General features: G+C 36.1%; 1 protein-coding gene across 3 annotated transcripts; it reads left to right on the top strand.

The window, feature by feature from the left end:
• Positions 1 to 457: 457 nt before the first annotated feature.
• On the top strand, positions 458 to 22,636 carry LOC129922152 (uncharacterized). Of its 3 annotated transcripts, none has more exons than XM_056006933.1 (5): positions 458 to 586; positions 7,518 to 7,681; positions 9,030 to 9,093; positions 10,896 to 11,057; positions 22,495 to 22,636. In XM_056006933.1, the coding sequence occupies exons 1-5, from the start codon at positions 487 to 489 to the stop codon at positions 22,509 to 22,511; spliced, it is 507 nt and encodes a 168-aa protein (XP_055862908.1). In that variant the 5' UTR covers positions 458 to 486; the 3' UTR covers positions 22,512 to 22,636. The 3 variants fall into 3 exon arrangements, with proteins under 3 accessions (XP_055862908.1, XP_055862909.1, XP_055862910.1); XM_056006934.1 differs by having other exon boundaries at positions 472 to 589; positions 7,519 to 7,681; XM_056006935.1 differs by having other exon boundaries at positions 528 to 632.

The raw sequence follows: 22,636 nt of genomic DNA, 5'->3' as shown, positions 1-22,636 counted from the left end.
ACCTCCCGCAGGACGACGGGGGGTGGAAGCGGGCAGGGTTTGAACCCGGAACCATCGATAAATCTGAACGATAGTCCAGTGCAAAAAACCGCACTGCCATGCAGCCATCCAACTTGTATGTTGAAATGGAACTTGTTCAAGTTGGCATGAATATAACTAGAAATAGAGCACTGTTATCTGCGACAATACTAGAGATAAAAAAAATATTAAGGAGTGTTCATGCGTCTTAATGATTTTCATCTATGACAGAGAACTATAAATAGCTAGCTGTTTGGTGTATCCGGTGCAGAGAAACTACTTAGTGTTGATGAGCTATGTAGTTATAAAAGGTCTTATTGTGCACTCTTCAGAACCGTACAATTAAATTTCTAGGCTCATTCTCTCGTGACCTATACTTATAACTAATTATACTAATGATGAATATTTTCTAAATGACCAGATGGTGTGCACAAGAGCTTGTCACTTCCAAAAGATAAATGCCCACTGATGGCCTCAGCCAAATATAAATGTGCTTGTAACGACAAAGTCCTGGATCCATTCAGCTCCAGCTGTCTTATAGGGTGGACCAGACTTGTTGACAAACACTGTGAGTCTCTAAAATATTGTCTACTGTTTTAGTTAATACGTTTGAGGTAATCATTTGTATGCTTGAGCTTGTAAAAAAGTCACTTAAAGTAGTATTAACTTTGGAAGAGTTGTCATTAAAGCAAAGTAGTTTGTTTGTTTGTTTCCCGATAGTTTAATCTGAAAAGAACTTTTTAAAGTTTATATTTGTGTGTCTTCTGAATTTTTTAATATTATCATCTCTTTGTTCGGTTCCTGTGGAGGCACATCCCCATGGTACACAATACGGAAATGTTTATAAAACTACATCTTTTCAAAGTCAAGGAAATTATTATTTTACTTTTTTTTTTAACACAGTAGAATTCAATAATAAGATGGTAAAGGAAGAGCAGATTACTCCAATACTAAATTTAATTTCTAAGACACCTGGGAATAAAATTTCGTTTTATGGTTCACTTAATAACCAAACAACTTTTTGTGAATCTCATTTGAAGTTGTCGACGCGGTATTTTCAATTTTGATTATCATTAGTGACAAACTTAATAAGTCGATACAAACCTTTGTTGGTGGGTTGATTCCAAGTGTGTACTAAAGACATTCATATTATTTTATGAAGCATAACTTAAACAAAGAATTACAATAGTGTAAACAATATTTACAAACGTTTTTTGCCATAATACCAGATTTTGTTCAATCTACTTAAAATACAGCCAATTTTCATTAACACAAAAAATTGATTATTTCATTTCTCTGTTTCATTTTCTGGCTGTTAATTTGATAATCAATACACTGCAATAACCTTAATTGTTTGCCTGTGATGTGGTAGCTCTGGGGGAATTGAACGAAGCCTTCATATCGCTAAAACAACACAAATATTTTTCAATAGGCTGAAATCTTGTATTAAAAATGAAATGAGTGTTTATCAATCTTAGAACTTCAATACATTTGTTATCTACTCTAACCACTCCTCTAAATAAACATTGTATGTACACAATTAGTGACACAATTGACTACATCACTACTTTACTAATCGAGACATTAAATTGTTTCACAGCCTCTGGAAAAGAAAATCAGCGATCAAAAGAGTTCTACTCCCCCCCCCCCCTCCCGCTTAGAAATGTAGAAATCTTTTGTAGCCTACATATAACATAAACGTCTGGCGGTATAAATGTTATCATTTTCACTTTTCCTGCTCCTGTATTCTACAATAAACATGTGCATACAACAAGTACCCTTCTACAACAACACAAAACAATCAGTTGCTGTTGGACATAAAAACACATACACATCTCTCTCTCTCCCTCTCTCTATCTCTATCAATTCAAAATAAAAATTTAAAAAAAAAAACAATTAAAAAAAACAATAACATCCTATTATTTACCATTTTCTAATGACTTTTGCATTATTTAGGACATATAATATGTAAGATTTAGGTCTTCTTTTCGATAAGGCGAAACTAAATACATAATAATATTTTATTTTTAAAACGAAGGCGCTCGCATTAACAAGAAATGTAAATTCAAGGTGTACCTAATTTGTGCACGCTACAGAATTTAACAGAATTGAGTGAAATTGGATTTTCTATAGTCGTTTTAGTCGAACAGACGAACGGACAGCCTAAGAAATATAAATGCAACGATGAAGCGCGTCATTCAATTTGTGCCAATGAGATGTTATCATTCTGTTTTGGTTTATTCCACACACTAATTAACACACACACATACACACCATATTTTTTGTTTTCGGAAATATTTTAGTTCTCATGCTGTTATCCTTAATACCTTTTGTATTCCTGAGTACCTTTGTATTTCTGTGTACCGTATGTATTCCTGAGTACCTTTGTATTTCTGTGTACCGTATGTATTCCTGAGTACCTTTGTATTTCTGTGTACCGTATGTATTCCTGAGTACCTTTGTATTTCTGTGTACCGTATGTATTCCTGAGTACCTTTGTATTTCTGTGTACCGTATGTATTCCTGAGTACCTTTGTATTTCTGTGTACCGTATGTATTCCTGAGTACCTTTGTATTTCTGTGTACCGTATGTATTCCTGAGTACCTTTGTATTTCTGTGTACCGTATGTATTCCTGAGTACCTTTGTATTTCTGTGTACCGTATGTATTCCTGAGTACCTTTGTATTTCTGTGTACCGTGTGTATTCCTGAGTACCTTTGTATTTCTGTGTACCGTATGTATTCCTGAGTACCTTTGTATTTTTGTGTACCGTATGCATTCCAGAGTACCTTTGTATTTCTGACTACTTTGTATTTCTGAGTACCTCTGTATTTCTGAGTACCTTTGTATTTCTATTACCTTTATATTTCTGAGTACCTTTGTATTCAATACACTAAATTGGAGTAAAGAAAGTTAAGATACCATCGATGTCAATTTGACAAAAACAAAATATAGAATTAAGTGTAGGATATCTTACCCAAGATTTGATCTAAACATCTAGGTTTGAGTCTTGCAATCAGTTTGTTATTTAGTGTTTATGTATGTATGTTTTTTGACATCTATCTATCTATCTATCTATCCATCTATCTATCTATATCTATCTATCTATCTATCTATCTATCTATCTATCTATCTATCTATCTATCTATCTATCTATCTATCTATCTATCTATATCTATCTATCTATCTATCTATCTAGCTATCTAGCTATCTATATCTATCTATCTATCTATCTATCTATATCTATCTATCTATCTATCTATCTATCTATCTATATCTATCTATATCTATCTATATCTATAGCTATATCTATAGCTATATCTATCTATCTATCTATCTATCTATCTATATATATATATACGGAAAACCTACAAAAGTTATTTCTCATGTTTCTTTACTAGTCTAAATACGAAATATTAAACATACATTATGATAGTCAATTTGAAATTCTAGTAAAATATTAGTAGAAGTTTCATACGGATTATTAGTGAACATGAGATACTAGTAAAGATGAAAATTAATGTAAATATTTATATCAATAAGACATCGAGTATTGAAATGCACAATAAAATTCTACACGAGTGGCACTATATATTAATAATAATAATAATAATAAGGCTTGTCTTCGAGTCCAAAGATGAATGAGGAATGCAGTATTTCCCGTGACTACGCAGCCCCAGCTGTGACCAACATATTTTGCCACATCCAGGGCAAGCAAAACCATTGTCCATAGGTGGTCGATTGAGATTTTCTATTCACCTTCTACGTCTGGCCTCGGCAGTGGATTTTCTTTTGGTCTTAAATGTGTATCCCGCGGCCCTTGTAATTGACCTCCAGCTGTCTCGTTCTGAGGCCGCATGCCGCCAGGTGCTCTCTTCTATGTCAGCTAAGCAACTTATGAAATTGTAGTAAATGCATGTACTAGTATTTATTGGATGTCAATTAATATTAAATGTAATAAAAGTAATTTTGTTAAATATTTGTCAAAATGAAATATTGATAATTTTGAAATATTATCAAATATACATTTTAAAATATAAGTTGTTCTTTTAAAGGAAAGCTTCTAAATTATTATTAACTCCTTTTCTCTTATTTCAAACTTATTCTCATCAAAATCATTTTTATTCTTAATTCTCCTTATTTGATTGCAATCTTTTCCCGGACTCAAAATGTTAGTTGACGGCTATTTCGAAAACGATTTTCCTAGAAATGTATAAGTTTATGTAAATTTTTGGGAAAAAATACTAAATTGGATAAGCTTTGATAACTAAAGTTTGTTCGTTAAAATTATCCAAAACATAATTATCTTAAAATTAAATTTGGCTTCGTATTTTTATCTGAACACGGGTTTAGCTAAAATTAAAGCAATCGACTCAAATGTTAATTATTATTCTTCTGTCCTGAAGTGTCTCTTAGTTCATTCTCCACGTGATTTGATTTTCTTGACTCCAGCGACCAGAGAATTCTTTCAAAGGGGACACCACGTTGAGGCTCAGCCCTTTCGGAACATCCGTTTTGACGCGAGCCGCATTTTGTGTGTTCGCCATTTTGATGCGAGCCGCTTTTTGTGTGGGCCGTTTTGGTGCGTGAGGTTCTGACGATAACTTATAGAACACGAAACGAAACATTTTTAGCGGCTTCCCAAAAAATAACTATTGTTTATTTAATTTAAAAAATCGTTTGAACCCAAACACACAGATCTTAGTTTCGTGTGGTCTATTGGTCTGCCACGTGTAAACAAAAATAAACTAGAAACTAGAAAAGATATTGACAAGCGGATTAGTCATTACATCATCATCATCGGCTCCCTTGAATTTTGTCGTAGGGGTGCTGTGTAACTTAATCCTCCACATCTCCCGCAAAAAAGAAAACATCTCCATGTAATATTTATCAGAAATCTTACTCTATAAGTTAGGTTATTAAGTTTGTTTGCCAAATGATTCTTTGAAATCGCTCTTATTACATTTAAGTTTTCTTGCCAAAACAATCTAAAAATCTCATTATTGACATTAGGTTGTCCATTTTGTTTTCAAGTGAATAACAACATTTAAAATGTTATTACTAAACAATAAATACAAAACCATGGCTTGAATATTCCTTATGTATGGCCGGAATCGTACTCTTTTGGTAATCTTTTTATAAAGCTTATATCAACTTACTTGGTCTGTTTGTCTGTCTGTTTGTACACGTTATTTCTCCCACACCCTATCTCGGAGTAATTTACCTGACAACATAAGAATCAATTTAAAAAAATTACCGATTAGTTAATTAACTATTAGTAATTAATTATTTTGTTTCGTATCTTGAATAAAGGAAAGAAATCGTACTTCACAGATGTGGTGGTATAAGTTAAATTAGTCCCCTAGAAGACGAGGCAGAGTAAAGGCATCTTTTATGAAAAAATTACCAGGCACAGATTGGGGAGCTAATCACAACATCCCGATAAAGACCTATACCAGTTACTTAAGACCCATTCTAGAATATGGTGCCACAGCATGGAACTCAGCAGCTCAAACCAACCTAAGAAAAATAGACAAGGTTCAAAACATTGGTCTTAGGATAATGACAGGAGCAATAAAAACTATACCCATAAGAGCTATGGAGGAAACCGCTGCCCTGGTCTCTCTAGCTGAAAGAAGAGAAATAAAAATCATTTCCCAATTCACTAAATTGAAAACCTTGGAGAGGCACCCACTCAAAAAAAAAATCCACAAAACTGGCACTAAAAACCGTCTTAAAAGGACCAATTTTATACCGGGATCTCTAAACCTAAAAAGGAAACACCAACTTGAAATAATAACTCTGGATCCACGATACATCATACTGGGTCGTAATCTAGACACGAAAGCTCTCTTCCTACTATAAGAGACCGTCTTGAAAATATGACCAAAAAATCTGACTACATTCCAACAGAGCTCAATGAAATAGTGAATTCTTTCTACAAACTTATTACCCTAGATATCAATGGATCAGAGCTTACACTAATCGCTCATCCCATAAAGCCACCACTAATGGAGGAGCTGTAATAGTCATTGAACGGCCCAATGGAGAAAAACTAGAAAAATCCATTGAAACTGAAGAGCTATCTGACAGCCACAGAGCAGAAAGGGAAACACTAGAACTAGTAGTTACTACGCTAGCAAATCATTCAAGTAACCCATACAGTCAGATTGTCTTTCTAACCGATGCGAAAACAATCCTCCAAAGCTTGAAAAACTCTGATTCCTCTTATATAAAACGATTCAGGGCAGCACTTATAAAGCTCAACAACAACAGCAAAAAAAAATGTTATTCAGTGGATACCAGCACATATAGAACTAGACACACTCACTAAGAGCGGGATAAGAAATTCACAATTAAGCATTGCTCTCTCTGCTATGATGATGCCTATTATAAGCTATCCCGACAAAGATCAACGTCTAATCTTTTGACTCAGGACCGGAAACAACAGAATGTGATAACACATGCACCGGAAGCTTAAAATTGGAACCAGTGAAATCTGCCAATGTGGCGTGTCACCAGAGAATGCTGACCATGTCCTACAAAACTGCTCTCTTTACCAAGAGGCCCTAACAAGACACTGGCCCCAAAACACCCCCAATAGTAAGAAAACTATAGAGAGAGCTTCCTGATTTGGAAACCACTGCGCATTTCTTCTCATATATTGGTCTAGTCATCTGAATGCTTCAACATAAAACTGAGAACGAGAAAGAAAAAGTCTCCAAAAAGATACCCCCTTCTTCCCTCCCCTTTCACAACTGGTCCAGACATCGTGTATTAACAAAGCTAAAAGTTAGTAAAATCTGAACAAAAACAATTAGTAAAACATTGTTCTAATCGCACAGATTTATTATGTCTAGGTCGATTGTACATATTATTACATGACTGATGCAAATTAATTGATACAATTGCACTTAATATAAGCTTTGTTTTCAAAAAACGTTTAAATGTTTTTCTTTTTCGTATTAATTCTTTATTGGGTTTCTATTGCGAACTTCATAAACTTCTCTATCGTGTCAAGTGGTCTCTAGTTTTATATCTGTGTGTAAATATGTGGTAACAAGTGGTCTCTGGAAGAAACACTGTTGGGAATAAAATCTAAAAATAACTAGTCTACATTTGTTGACATTTAAATACTTGTGGTTGAAATTCCTGGCAAATACTTTATACTATCAAAATGTGTTTATAGATTTGATTCTTGTTTTGTTAGGTACAATAAATAATTGTGTAAATTATCAATTTAGCCATATCTGTGAATACTGAAGTATATGTTTCCCTTGATGGTATCAAACAAAACAATTACCAGTAACTAATTGTCTGATTGGTAACTTTCTTTTATTGATACAAATCTTGTCTATGCTTAGGCATAATTGTGCGAAATTTCCATTTGATCCGACGATGGGTGTGGGAGAAATAACCTGGATACACTTTTTACTAGACAGACAGACAGAAGGGATTGATATAATATTTCTAAAAACAAAACACCTTATCATTTCAGGTATCATGGGAAGCTATCTGCTGCTTCTGTCCACGTGCCTTCTCGTCCTACAACTTGCAAGAGCCACCGGAAATGACTCCTCAGATCAGGATCCCGGCATCCGCTTTGTGTTTCCGTTCTACCCTAAAGAGCTAGACATCCTGATTGGACATCTGCAGACTAAGGTGAGAGGCAGAAAGACTGCAACAAGAGAGACTGTTAGTAGTGAGGAAGGTGTTGGTATTTCCAAAGAAACAGACTCGACAGAAGCAATAGATGGCAGCCAGGAGAGTGTCGAGTCGGTCGAGGACAAAGTTGTACAAAGAAAGAGAGTCAGCAGCATCAGAGAGGTAGACGCCTCTTCTAAACAGAGTATTGAAGAGAGTGATGATGTCTCAAGAGAGTCGAATGAAAGTGACGAGATTGAGAAGAAGCTGAAGAGGCAAATCGTTTACCTTCAGACCGAGGTGAATCAAATGTTACTTACAAGTAAAATGGGTGAACAGCTGTCACTGTCATACGGACGAACTTGCGTCTCGTAAACTTTATTAATTTTTTTAAAGAAATATTATTCACTTGATGTTTTACTTAATAATTTTTTTAACTATTGAAAAAAAAAAGATTTTCTATAAGTAGATGTGCATTGAAAAAATAAACACATATTTGAAGGTCTTAGTTTACTGAGCAAACAGAATAAAACACTATACAAATATTTATTTTCAAATGTTCTCAGCTTTAAATACGGAATGATATGGTTTTATATCAAAACAGAACATCTTTTAAAACGAAAGATGTGGTGTTAAGGCTATGGTTCTATTTTATCAAAAGTTTTTGTTTAAATTCCTGCTATACTGTTTCTATGTAAGTTTTCTAGTAATATTATGAAGTAGATCTACAAGCACATAGATCTACAAGCACATAGATCTACAAACACATAGATCTACAAGCACATAGATCTGCTAGCACATCTAAACTTTACTATTGTCATACCATCGTTAAAAATTGTTTTCTTTCAAGTTTCTTTATGAATAATTGTTTTCTTTCAAGTTTCTTTATGAAAAATTATTTTGTCCATTCTTACACATGAATTCATTTTATTTCTCCTTATTACTAGTCCAGCAACCAGCCCAGCGTACATATAACCATAACTACTCATCGCCCTAACTGAAGACTTGTTCAAGACTGATGTCTCCAAATTGTGTGTTGGTGGGAGAGTCCCCTTACTTTCAGTCGTACTATATTATTTTATCTTCTCTCAATATCAGCAGTACATGTCTGGGTGTGTCCCAAGTAGCAACTCAGACCTAACAATAAAAGTGAAAGCTTAAAATCAAAACGACAAAGTTCCATCAGATGGAAATGTATGCCACAAAGTACAGCCCAATATCAACACATAACTTGATGACAACAGTTTAGAGAAATAGATTGATGCTCACAAGTACTATTATGTATTAACATTTATTCTAATGCTATTTTTATTTCAACTAAAACTGCTATGTATTACCCTCATGAGTTATTTCTGTTTCTTATTAGCTGTTTCGAGTGACTCAGTCTTTGGATTCTTGTGAACAGATCAATGCTGGCAATCACGAGGCTGGTAAGTCGTTGGATCTGAATTATTCAATAGATTTAAAATAGTTTTCTTGTTTAGCACAGAAAAAATCTTTATGTTTTAAACTGTCAGGCATAATGTGTGTGTGTGAGGGTAGGGGCAGTTTTGATATTAAAAAATAATGGATGATTTATGAATCTATAAGAGATATAAATAGATGCTATTAAAACTACACACAGGATCTGTTTAAAGTCACTATCTTTCCTAAATAATGAAATAAAAATGTATGTTAAAGGCTAAAGGTCAAAGTTTTGGTACAGAGAATGTCTTCATTAAGATGTGTCAAACGTTGAAAATGTTAGAGAGTATCAACTCAACTATTTGATATTTGGAGAGACAGTATCAACTCAACTATTTGATATTTGGAGAGACAGTATCAACTCAACTATTTGATATTTGGAGGTACATCCGCTTTGCAACAGATCCTGGACTTTATCTTCGTCTTGAGATACAAATCCAAAGAGATATTCACATAAACTCGATGTTATATTTATATAAACCTTTGAACATTTCTAAAAGTTACAATACAAAGAATTAACACTAAGTTTGACCTGTACATAGAAGAAACCCTTTTCTTTCATGCCAGTGAGTTTTTAATGAGATTCTAATTTGACATTAAATCGAAGGGGTAGAAACTAAACTCCTGCTAGATGGAGCCACTAAACTCCTGCTAGATGGAGCCACTAAACTCCTGCTAGATTGAACAACAAAACGAACTAAGCGCATGGTAATGTCTTGCCACATACACGTTCAATGTTTATTTCACGATCTATACAATGTTAATTGCATCTTTAAGACATTGAACAATTATAAACATTGCTATTTGCTAAATGTTGTGGATATCTATTGTTATAAATAGATTCATAAAAGGCTAACATGAGCACTGTATGAAACATCCTTAAGGTGACGTACAAACTGTAAACTACACCCTATTCCCAGTCAATTACTACACACTAACCTGACCTGATACTTTCTATTGTCTTCGTCATGTTCTTCAATATTAGCACATTGATCAGTACACAGAGTTACCGGAAATGATAAGCAAATCTTTGAGAATATGCAAATTGGTTTCTTTGTTTAGATCTAGATCTAGTATTTGAACATCGAAAATAAGAGCACTCTCGTCTCATAATTATTATTTTGCAATTTTTAGATACATAATCTAGAAAGATCTAGGTAATCAATCTATGTAAATGTAAATAAGATTATTAAATCAACAGACGCGAATTATTTCGATCAAGGTATTTCCAAACACGATCTCAATGGAATCTAACAAGAAATGGCTTTATTTCACTTTATTTGCATGTCATTAATAGCCAATTCTATTTTAAAATTGGCAAAAAATGATATAGCATTATTTCTAAACTTTAAAAAAACTAAGACAGAAAAGATTGATTTTCTTAGATTCGGGGCGACTTCCCTTACAGCTTGAAATAGACTTACGTATATAACAATATATATATATAGGTCTGTGAATTGATATTAACTTCTAGATCTAGAAGAAGACCTATCACTAAACGTACCAATAAATGATGTATATCTGACAAAATGCCCGCTGTCCTAGTTTGCAGAGAAGTTCGATTGCGTCTCGAGGGAGAGAACAACAAATGTATGTACCGGAAGTTTACGGCATGTCACACTTTGCACATGCAGCACCTATTTTTACCCGGGGCCTAAGGCCGGCCATGAGTCTAATAAAGCTCTACGTTATTAGCACCTTTACGTATTTTAGTAGTTGCACTATAGGACTACATTTAATATTTACAATATAGTGATTTTTAAAACAGGAAATTACGTCATAGATATTAATGACAAAGGTGACGTCACTGAGCTACCAAGCAGCAGAGCCAAGAAACTGGAGACTATCACAAAACTGAGGAAAGAGATAAAAGAAGTGGAGGCCAAACTGGACATTTGTAGATTCAAGTTTTGGACAGGGGACAGCAGTGGTCAGTTACAAGTTTGATACTTTTTTACTGACTTTACGGTGGGCGGCCAGTTATAAAATACAGTTTGTTGTGGACTGGGATATCCTATTCTACAAAGACTCACTTGCTCTTTTGATGGGAATTGTTTCATTTTCGTTGTTTGTTTTTTTTTGAGATTCCAATACATAACAGAAAATCATAGCTGGCTTTGTTGGTGTATCGGGTGTACAAATGATGAAAGTGTTGATAAAGTACGATTCTGAAATGGTATATGAAAATGTGTGTCAGGCTTTTAGCACTACAGAAGCTCCTCCGTTTGTAGCACGAAATAATTTCCAAAAAAAGAAAACGTCAGACATTCACTCTAGGACTTAATAGAGCAATTCTTTTTTCTTTATTTAGCTCGCTACAGAACAATTGAATATAGCGTCATTGACATTTCCCTCCCATCCCCCCAGGAAAACAATCTGGTTCAGCGAATGCATACATCTAATCAGTGTAGACAAAATTCTACTGCTAGGCCTAGAGATCCAGACTTAGAAGGCGGTGCGCATGTTTCTGGACGTCTTTCTTGTTCAATTTGTTAAGGAAGACATGCGGGAACACTTCAAGATGTCGTTTCTCTTGTACTCTAGACCAAATAGAAATTATATATTTTTTTTTAAATACTTGACAAAAATTATAACGGTTAAAGCCGAGTTGTTGTTTATTATGAAAATCTTCAACGGTAGTTTCATTGTGTTTGTACAAAGCTTATATTAAATCACTCTGTCTGTCTGTCTGTCTGTCTGTCTATACACCAAAAAGCTACTTATTTATAACGTTCCGCCATCAATGAAAATCTCCAGTTTCAAAGCTGTAATAGTGTTGCAGGGTCAGTGTATCAATATGTGTTACGCTTGACTACCTTGAACTTTCCATCACCTCTGTGTGTGACTAAATGTATGTCACTTGAATGTCACGTCTGATGTTTTACAAAACAAATTTAATTCTCAGACTTGTAAGCTTGGCTAGCCTCGATCTGTTGATAGACATTTAAATAGACTTCACCTGCCTAACAGAAAACTAAATTGAATTTTGTGTTTTTTAACCGAGGTATTTGAAAATGGTTGGTTAGAAACCAGTAACAGTCCCTCTACTTAGATTGTATATCATACTGCTCTAGATATGAAAAGAAAGTATTTCTTTATCTCAAAGTGTTTTTGGTAATATTTTATTTGAACTTTTGTTTCTTTGTGTCATTAGGTCAAAACAAAGTGACGACACAGTGATTCAGAGTCTACATTTACATTTCTACTATAGAAGTAAACATTTGTAATATTTAAACTCTGGAGTTCAAACTTCCTCTCGTTTCCATAATGAGGCTGTATGTGAATAACAACGAATATTAATGCAAAAACTTTCAGTACCTGTCCTAACCTATGAAATACTCTTGGTAATAATGTCAATAATAATAAATAATAAATAATATCTTTATTATCCTGGAGGAACAGTAGTAGGCTACATTACTCATAGCAAAGGAGCCAATGTAAAATGAGTTTCCCTTGATTTGATCTGAAACTGACGTCTGTCTAATCTAAGAGTGGTTTTCATGGATCAAAAAATGCTTGACATTATTGCTTAGTCATGTTACATGAAACTTATTGTCATTCCTTGCCGTCCTGTAAGATAATTGGACTTTAAGATAATAATCTTTATTACTCAATGAAGGCCATAAAAGTATAAGACAAACAAACTAAGCACATAAACACCCGTAGGCTTCTATTAGTAAATAAGAGAACTTGCCTACTAGTATTGTCAGGCGACAATAGGGGTCTTCTCAAGGGTGACGACGTCCTACTGTCAGGCGCCAATAGGGGTCTTCTCAAGGGTGACGACGTCCTACTGTCAGGCGCCAATAGGGGTCTTCTCAAGGGTGACGACGTCCTACTGTCAGGCGCCAATAGGGGTCTTCTCATGGGTGACGACGTCCTACTGTCAGGCGCCAATAGGGGTCTTCTCAAGGGTGACGACGTCCTACTGTCAGGCGCCAATAGGGGTCTTCTCAAGGGTGACGACGTCCTACTGTCAGGCGCCAATAGGGGTCTTCTCAAGGGTGACGACGTCCTACTGTCAGGCGCCAATAGGGGTCTTCTCAAGGGTGACGACGTCCTACTGTCAGGCGCCAATAGGGGTCTTCTCAGGGGTGACGACGTCCTACTGTCAGGCGCCAATAGGGGTCTTCTCAAGGGTGACGACGTCCTTCAGAAAAATATATATTGGTTGGGAAATCAATCAATTTATTTTTCAAGGGGATTAAAAAATTATTGTACTTATCTATTCCAAATTGATTTTTAACTAAGAAAAATGACATTAAAATAAGATATGTCAAAGTTGCTGTTTCATCTTCCAGTAAGATAAGTCAGAGTTATTGTTTCATCTTCCAGTAAGATAAGTCAGAGTTATTGTTTCATCTTTCAGTAAGATAAGTCAAAGTTGCAGTTTCATCTTCCAGTAAGATAAGAGTTATTGTTTCATCTTCCAGTAAGATAAGTCAGAGTTATTGTTTCATCTTCCAGTAAGATAAGTCAAAGTTGCAGTTTCATCTTCCAGTAAGATAAGTCAAAGATGTTGTTTCATCTTCCAGTAAGATAAGTCAAAGTTGCTGTTTCATCTTCCAGTAAGTCAAAGTTGCTGTTTCATCTTCCAGTAAGATAAGTCAGAGTTATTGTTTCATCTTCCAGTAAGATTAGTCAAAGTTGCAGTTTCATCTTCCAGTAAGATAAGTCAAAGATGTTGTTTCATCTTCCAGTAAGATAAGTCAGAGTTATTGTTTCATCTTCCAGAAAGATAAGTCAGAGTTATTGTTTCATCTTCCAGTAAGATAAGTCAAAGTTGCAGTTTCATCTTCCAGTAAGAGAAGTCAAAGTTGCTGTTTCATCTTCCAGTAAGAGAAGTCAAAGTTGCTGTTTCATCTTCCAGTAAGATAAGTCAGAGTTATTGTTTCATCTTCCAGTAAGATAAGTCAAAGTTGCAGTTTCATCTTCCAGTAAGATAAGTCAGAGTTATTGTTTCATCTTCCAGTAGATAAGTCAGAGTTATTGTTTCATCTTCCAGTAGATAAGTCAGAGTTATTGTTTCATCTTCCAGTAAGAGAAGTCAAAGATGTTGTTTCATCTTCCAGTAAGAGAAGTCAAAGATGTTGTTTCATCTTCCTTAAGATAAGTCAAAGTTGCTGTTTCATCTTCCAGTAAGAGAAGTCAAAGATGTTGTTTCATCTTCCAGTAAGATAAGTCAAAGTTGCTATTTCATCTTCCAGTAAGAGAAGTCAAAGATGTTGTTTCATCTTCCAGTAAGATAAGTCAAAGTTGCTATTTCATCTTCCAGTAAGAGAAGTCAAAGATGTTGTTTCATCTTCCAGTAAGATAAGTCAAAGATGTTGTTTCATCTTCCAGTAAGATAAGTCAAAGATGTAGTTTCATCTTCCAGAAAGATAAGTCAAAGATGTTGTTTCATATTCCAAAGTTCTGATGCAACGGCTACTTTCTTCTTTTTCGAAAGTGTTTTATACATTGCTATTGTTTTTTTTTCAACTGTTGTCTAGATCTGCGTGCTAAAAAAAAAAAAGAATAAAAAATTATGCGTATACTCTGAAGGGAACATGAAGTATATTTTTTTTCTATAAAAAAGAACGTGTAAATGTCGTAAATGTCGGCCCCAACAAGGAATTTTGGTCGAAATTCCGAATACAAAATCGTTTTTTGGTACGGTTTCGAAGACGAAAGTAACTTAGTTGTTCCAGACGCAAAGAAAGTAATAACAGGTTAAATTTTTGTATTTTTTCGTCCACGAAAAGTGAGACAATTAGTGATTGGTGAGTGTATAGGTGAGTGGATAGGTGAGTGGTTGATTCAGTCTGGCCCTAAAATATATTTTCTATAACACGATGATGCGTGTGTAATCTAGTATAAATTTAGTATAAATATTTCTGGAACGTTGAGTCACCATGCAATAATTATTTACCCTTACTTATCCCTTAGTCCAGTGATGCCCAAAATACGCCCGCGGGCCAGATCCGGCCAGCGACCTGGTTCCATCCGGCCCGCCGAAAAGTCGACATAAAGAGCAGAAAGGTATCTTTACCTACACTATGGCCCTCACTTTTGATCTGATTGGTTGCTATCATGTCATTTGTTCTTTTATGAAATGGGACTCTGAATGTAAAATCTACCAGAAAAAGTGAACTTCTCTTTTTTTTTTCGGAACATTACCATAAGCTTACATATTTGTTTTATACAAAAAGTTTAGCTACTTAAAAAACACCATAAAATCAGCATAATGAAACAAATATTCCGGCATTCTTGTTTAAAAAGAAAGGGATAAACTTCAAATGTGCTATAAATGAATGTAAGTGCTAGATACACTGGTTTCTAATCAAATAGTTTCAGGTCAATTTCATTTCTTTTTTTACTTTTGTGGCCCGCGACGCCAGTGTCGGAAATAAAATGGCCCGCAAGTTGGGCATCACTGCCTTAGTCTATTGGACCGTTGGGGCACCAAGCAAGACTCACCAAGCCAGCTCTTCGACCGTCTTTCACCATTCCTCCCTGTCTTTTGCCTCTAACAATGGCAGGCCTGTCCATTCTTTTATGTTGGTCTTCCATTGCTTTCTCTATCTGCCCCTTCTTCTTTTCCTGGTACTGTTCACTGAAGGAAGGTCTTTGCGAGCCCCGAAGATCTTATAATATGGCCATAGAATTTGAACTTGCGTTTTTCACTATAGTTAGCAGGTCATCATGGGGTCCGATCGCTGCAGTAACCCTGTCTCTGATTTCTTGGTATGTGTTGCGGTCTTTGAACGTGATACCAAGGATCCTTCTATAACATCTCAATTACATTGCTAGGATCCTCCTCTCTAGCTCTGCAGTCAGCATCCAAGACTCAAAAGCATAAAAATATGTGGCCATGATCAGGGAGCGCATCAGTCTGATTTTGGTGCCGAGGGATAAGCCTTTGTCTTTCCATATTAATTTAAGTTTTGAAAGGGCTGCTGTGGACTGTGCTATTCTGGCCAATAGTTTGGGTTTCGATCCCTCATCTGAGACAACAATCCGAGGTATTTGAAGCTGCTAACACTAGTTAGCTTATCACCTCCAATACCGATGCCTCTTTTAAAGCCATGTTGGCTATTGGTCATAATTTGTTTTTTTTGTCTGCATTTATTTGCACACCATATGCTGCGGAAGTCTTGTCAATGCGCATCACCAGGTCAGCTAGTTTTTCTTCTGTCCCTGCTAGGCCGTCAATGTCATCCGCGAAGCGCAAGTTAGTAATTCTTCTTCCTCCAATGCTTACAGTACCTTCATAGTCCTCGAGAGCATCTTCCATTATCCTTTCAAGGAAGATATTGAAGAGTGTTGGTGAAAGTAGGCAGCCTTGTCTTACTCCGTGGTTTTGAACCAGTCCCCAATATTATTGAAGTACACCGCACTGGTGGCATCCTTGTAAAGGTTCTGGATAACGTAATGTTTTATAAATGTTGTACTTTTCCATTGTCGCCCAGAGTGCCCCATGCCATACTCGATCGAAAACTTTCTTGAAATCAATAAAGACATGGAAAACATTCTCTTGGTATTGGAGATATTTTTCACAGAGTATTCTGAGGTTTAGGATTTGTTCTGTTGTGCTGCGACCTTGTCTAAAACCCGCTTGTTCTTCTGATATGATTTTGTCTGCTATCGGTTTTAGTCGGTTTAATGTGATTTTTAACAGTACTTTGCTGGGATGGCTTATGAGGCTGATGATGCGATAGTTTGACAGAGTTGTAAATTGCCTTTCTTTGGAAGGGTGATGATGAGTGATTGGGTCCACGGTTTGGGTCATTCTCCTGATTATAATTATTAAAATGAAAAATTATATTGCTAGATATTATTTAGATGGATATAATATATATTTCCATTCGGAAAAAACAAGTAATTTTCAATGTTTCTTTTAAGCTAATGTTCTTGATACAATGTATGCTTTATTAAGACAGAATTACAAACAAAGAACTTGAGCGTTTGTCCACAGTCCTGAAAGTCCCGAGTGATTCCTTATGGTGACTGAGTTTCACAGTCCTGAAAGCTGACTGCGTTTCTGAATCTTAAGTAAAAGACGATGAATGTAATATCTGAGATCTGTGTGAAAGCTTTAAGATAACTCGCTGTGTTGGTCAGATGTTGAGATAGTGGTCACTTGACACAATGACCTCTGGTTCTGCAGCGTGACGTACTTAAGAGATCTTTTATTTGAGACGTCCACATGTGAAGAGCGGCTTGGAGGAGGGACACGAGTGTGGACATGTGTGTAGGCAAGAAATTACACACACGCATAGAAACATCAGTGTCAAGTGATACTTGCTGACTATAGAAAAACTAAAAAATAACAAGGTTACAAGATTGTTTTGTGTCGAATCACAAACTCAGAATCGGCCCTCGAAAAAGTCCCCTGAGATAAGTAAAAAGGCAGGTTTCAATATTTCCAAGAATATCAGAAACTATGAAGTACAAACTATCAACAACTACAACCCTATCAACAACTACATCCCTATCTCCTATCAACAACAACAACCCTATCTCCTATCAACAACAACCCTCTCTCCTATCAACAATACAACCCTTTCTCCTATCAACAACTGCAACCCTATCTCCTATCAACAACTGCAACCCTATCTCCTATTAACAACTACAACCCTATCTCCTATCAACAACTACAACCCTATCTCCTATCAAAAAAATTATAATCCTATCTCCTATCAACAACTACAACCCTATCTCCTATCAACAACAACAACCCTATCTCCTATCAACAACAACCCTCTCTCCTATCAACAATACAACCCTTTCTCCTATCAACAACTGCAACCCTATCTCCTATCAACAACTGCAACCCTATCTCCTATTAACAACTACAACCCTATCTCCTATCAACAACTACAACCCTATCTCCTATCAAAAAAATTATAATCCTATCTCCTATCAACAACTACAACCCTATCTCCTATCAACAACTACAACCCTATCTCCTATCAACAACTGCAACCCTATCTCCTATCAACAACTACAACCCTATCTCCTGTCAACAACTACAACCCTATCTCCTGTCAACAACTACAACCCTATCTCCTATCAACAACTGCAACCCTATCTCCTATCAACAACAACAACCCTATCTCCGTCGATACAAAAAGAAGAGACGTGCTCCCGCTATGGTGGAGCCATGGGTGGGTGCGGTAGGGGCGATCGCCCCCCCCCCTCACTCGTCCTTCCCCCTCACAGCGGGGGCTTCGCCCCGAACCCCGCTGATGGGTAATGAGCTGTAGATGTCAGGAGAATGCGTTTCTGCATTGAAGAATGCAAGAAAACGGTTTTGGCGTCTGGGCTTCGCCCCGAACCCCACAGAGTAGACTTACAGCGCTCCCTCTAGACCCCAAGCTATCAACACTACTGTTATTTTTTCTCCGCACAAAGTTGAGAAACATATATATATATATGGTGTGCGTACGTTTATGCATAGGGCTAGGGTTTACTGGGCTTTCGGATTAGGGTTTGGAAAAAATCGCCCTCCCCCACTCCAAAGTTCTGGATCCGCCAATGCGTGGTCTTGTTGAAAGTGTTACCGATATTATTGTATTGTTAGGCCGACTGACGACATATAAAATAGAATGCGGAGATTTATTATTATTACATTGTCAATATTCCTGTGTATTCAATGAACTGAGAGTTATGAAAAGTATGATTCAGTATGAGCATGGCGTAACTTATGTTATTGAATAATCATCCAGTGCAGTGGTTTTCAAACATTTATGCCAAACGTATAACAATGTCTGTATTACTGAAATAAAAGTTATTATACGCTACTAAAATGTTAAAAACAATGTTGACTTTAGTATTAAAAGATAGATATATATTTTAAAACAACATTTTAAAAGCAGTGTTTGTATTGTGCAAGTGTGCGTGTATATATGCAATATGCATAACATCCTTACAAACGTAATGAAAAGGAAATAATTTTTCCTTGACTAAGAGATTGACCCTTAAGGAAACCATTGATTAAAAGTTATTCCCAAGCTGTGTTCCGCGGAATCCCAATGTTCTGCGAAACGCGAGGCATGAATAAGTGTTCCACGAACTAATGGGATAATTAACTAGTTGGCCACTACGTGAATTAATCTCTCTAAAAAAAATAAGCAGTTTTCCGATAAATACTCAGAATGTGTTCCGTTACTAATGAAAACGTTTTGGGAACCACTGCATTAGATGATTATTAGATGATGAAGTTGAATAAGGCGTCCTTGTCACTGTTAATGTTATCATGAAAATCCCAATTCGCAATCATATTACGACTCAGAGAGAGAGATTCTCGTAACTTAGTGCCAAGGTATTTTGGAGATAGCGTTAATAACAATGCTGAGTTGGGATACTACAACAAAAATGAAGAAATAGTTGCAACTAGTATTGGTATAAAATAATAAAGTCAGAAGTATATCTATCACTGACAATGTCTGAAGATTTTTTCACCTTTCCAGTCGAAATATTAACTCGAGCCTCTATCATGCTATTCAAAAACCTAAAAATAAGGTAATTTAATTCATCACACAAGGCTTATCTTCCCTTAGCCTACTAAATAATTGGTTTAATATTTAATTGATTTGGATAGGATAGTAATCAAATAGTAAGATATCCCACACAAAAACAAATGGGATGGTCATAATGGAGCCTCTCTATGCTGATGATTGCGCCCTGCTAGCTCACAGTGAACATGATCTCCAGAACGCGGTCAACGAATTTGCATACGCTGCCACCTCTTTCGGTTTATCTATAAACCTCGGGAAAACAGAAGTCCTGTTCCATAAGTGACCCAATAAAACCTACTCAGCCCCAAAGATCACCGTAAATGGACATCCCTTTAACGTGGTAGACCACTTTACATATCTGGGTAGTATAGTATCAAATGACGCCTCACTTTCAAAGGAAGTTGATAACCGTCTGGCCAGAGCCATTAGCGCTTTTGGACGCCTTCAGGCGAGAGTTTGGTGGAATAAATAGCTCCACCTGCCTAAAAAAATTAATGTGTACCAGCTGTGTGATCCCCCAGCGCGGGGCGTAGCCCCTTCGCCAAGCACTATTTCCGGTATTGAAAGCCAACAAAATGCATATTCTGAAGTATCTACAGTGCATTATCCTGCTGTTAAAAAGTTTTATTTCAAAAACCTTATGTGCTATTCTTACTGACTTAGATTTTCCCGCGTCGTTCGGCGCATTGGGCGGCAAGCTGCTTCCACAAAAATCTGTCACTGGCAATGTCTGAAGCCTCTTACCTGTTCTGAGGACCTCTATGAAAGTGTGGGGCCAAGTTGTACTAGAATGTCCCTGCTTGCGCTTTCCTCGTAACGGCCTCCATGTCATCGCAACTCTTATTATGTGTTATTCATTTTGTCGCAAAACATGTCCTGCAAACATCATGCGACGCTCTGTCACATACTTACTAAGGTGTCGACTCCAGGTTCGGCATAGGATTTCCTTGCTTGAGTCCCGATCTCTATAACTGACTTCTAAAATCCGTCTTAGCCATCTTTGTTGAGCCCATTTAGTCTTTTTCAATTTCGGCAGATGACTATTCACTGTACTATTAATGGAGCCCAGCCACTGGTAGAAATTTGTAACCTTTCTTGGTTACGCTCTTGGAATTAGGTGACTGTAGTTTGCTTTAGATTTTATATTGAAAAAGGGAAATTATATCGTCAAAATCATTTTTTGGGTGTTTTTAAACTAACAAATCTGTGGAGTTTTTGTTTTTTAATTCAAAACTACCTAAGCTACGCTTATAGAATTTGGTGACTGTAGTTTGCTTTATAATAAAATTGAAGAGTGAGGTTTTCAACCTCAAAACTCTGTGCATAGGGGTATTTCAATTCAAAACCATCAGGAGGGGTTTTAAACTTTAAAAAAAGGCCCTCTGGAGGAGAGGGTTAAAACTCACCCCCCCCTTTTTTTTCCCTTTTTGGCTTGGTTACGCTCATAGAATTTTGATTTTGTAATTTGCTTTTTTTATATTGAAGAGGTATTTTTAGCTTCAAACCCCGCTGGAGGGGGTTTAAACTAAAAACCCCCTATGCCTATGAGTGTAGTATTTTGAGTATGTAATTTACTTTTTTTTATATTGAAGAGGTATTTTTTAGCTTCAAAACGCGCTGGAGGGGGGTTTAAACTCAAAACACTCTATGGCTACGCACATAGAATCTGCTGACTGATGTTTGGATAGTATTATATTGAAGAAGGGGCTTTATCGTAAATTTCGGAGGAGGTTTTAAAATCAAAATCTTCCTTAGCTATGCTCTTGGAATTTGGGGATTGTCGTTTGCATTTTTTGGGGGGTTTTGTTTTATAGAAGAGAGGGATTTGACTGCAAAACCCTCTGGTAGGGGTTTTAAACTCAAAGCTTCATTGGCTGCGCTGGCGCAAGTGATGGTTTAGTATTAAAATCTCACCTAAAATAAACAGAATCAAGGAAAAAAATCAGTTACTAAATTCCGATGCAGGGGAGGATTTCATTTGAGGGGGAACTCCCCCCCCCCGGCTACGCCCATAGTTTTAGAGAATTTAATATTACTTTCCTTAAGATTTTATTGGTCTGTAATGCATTGTGATTCATTAAAAATATATAGACATTAGAATGATTACAATATGTTATAATACTTTTTTTAAATTTAAAAATCTAGTACTAAATAGTAATATTTTGCTATCATCTTAGTCTTGACTGTGTGGACAAAATATTCAGGAGAGGCAATTTTTTAAAATTAAATTTGACTTTTGTCTGTGTGTAGTGTCGGCACAAATCGTGTTTTATGGGAAGGACTGAATCTCAGTTCATGGAGCTGAAGTTAGTATACCTGCATTTACCTGGCCTTACGTATGTGGCACTGTTGCGGAAACATAAGTAATAGGTCAACTGTTTCATCTGTGTTATGTTTCTAGTTATGACATTTATTTATTACTACACACACTGATACAGGTACACGTACACACACACATATATGTATATATATATTTATAAAGAGAGAGAGAAAGAAAGAGAGAGACGGAGAGACAGAGTGATAGAGAGTGTGTGAGGGAGAGAGACAGATGACAATGATATATATATATATATAAAGAGAGAGAGAGAGATGGATAGGTAAATAGATATATAGGTAGATAAATGATAGATAGATAGATAGATAGATAGATAGATAGATAGATAGATAGATAGATAGATAGATAGATAGATAGATAGATAGATTAGATATAGATATAGATAGATAGATAGATAGATAGATTAGATAGATAGATAGATATAGATAGATAGATAGATAGATAGATAGATAGATAACTCTACTCCTATCGTGCACTTGATAAACTCTCTGTCTTCCTCCACCAGTCAATTGATTGCTTTGTTTCAACAGGCGAGGTAGCTAAATAGGTCACCCAGTACGTGCTACACACTGGCAGGCTGGGAGCTGGCTCAACACCGCAAGCAAGAGAACGTGGACCCTGGAGAAACCTTGACATCAAGAGGAAATAAAACAAAAGTAGCCATAAAACGAA

The sequence above is a fragment of the Biomphalaria glabrata genome, chromosome 12, assembly GCF_947242115.1.
Source record: "Biomphalaria glabrata chromosome 12, xgBioGlab47.1, whole genome shotgun sequence".
Taxonomy (NCBI): domain Eukaryota; kingdom Metazoa; phylum Mollusca; class Gastropoda; family Planorbidae; genus Biomphalaria; species Biomphalaria glabrata.
This window is presented reverse-complemented; position numbering and strand designations above follow the sequence as displayed.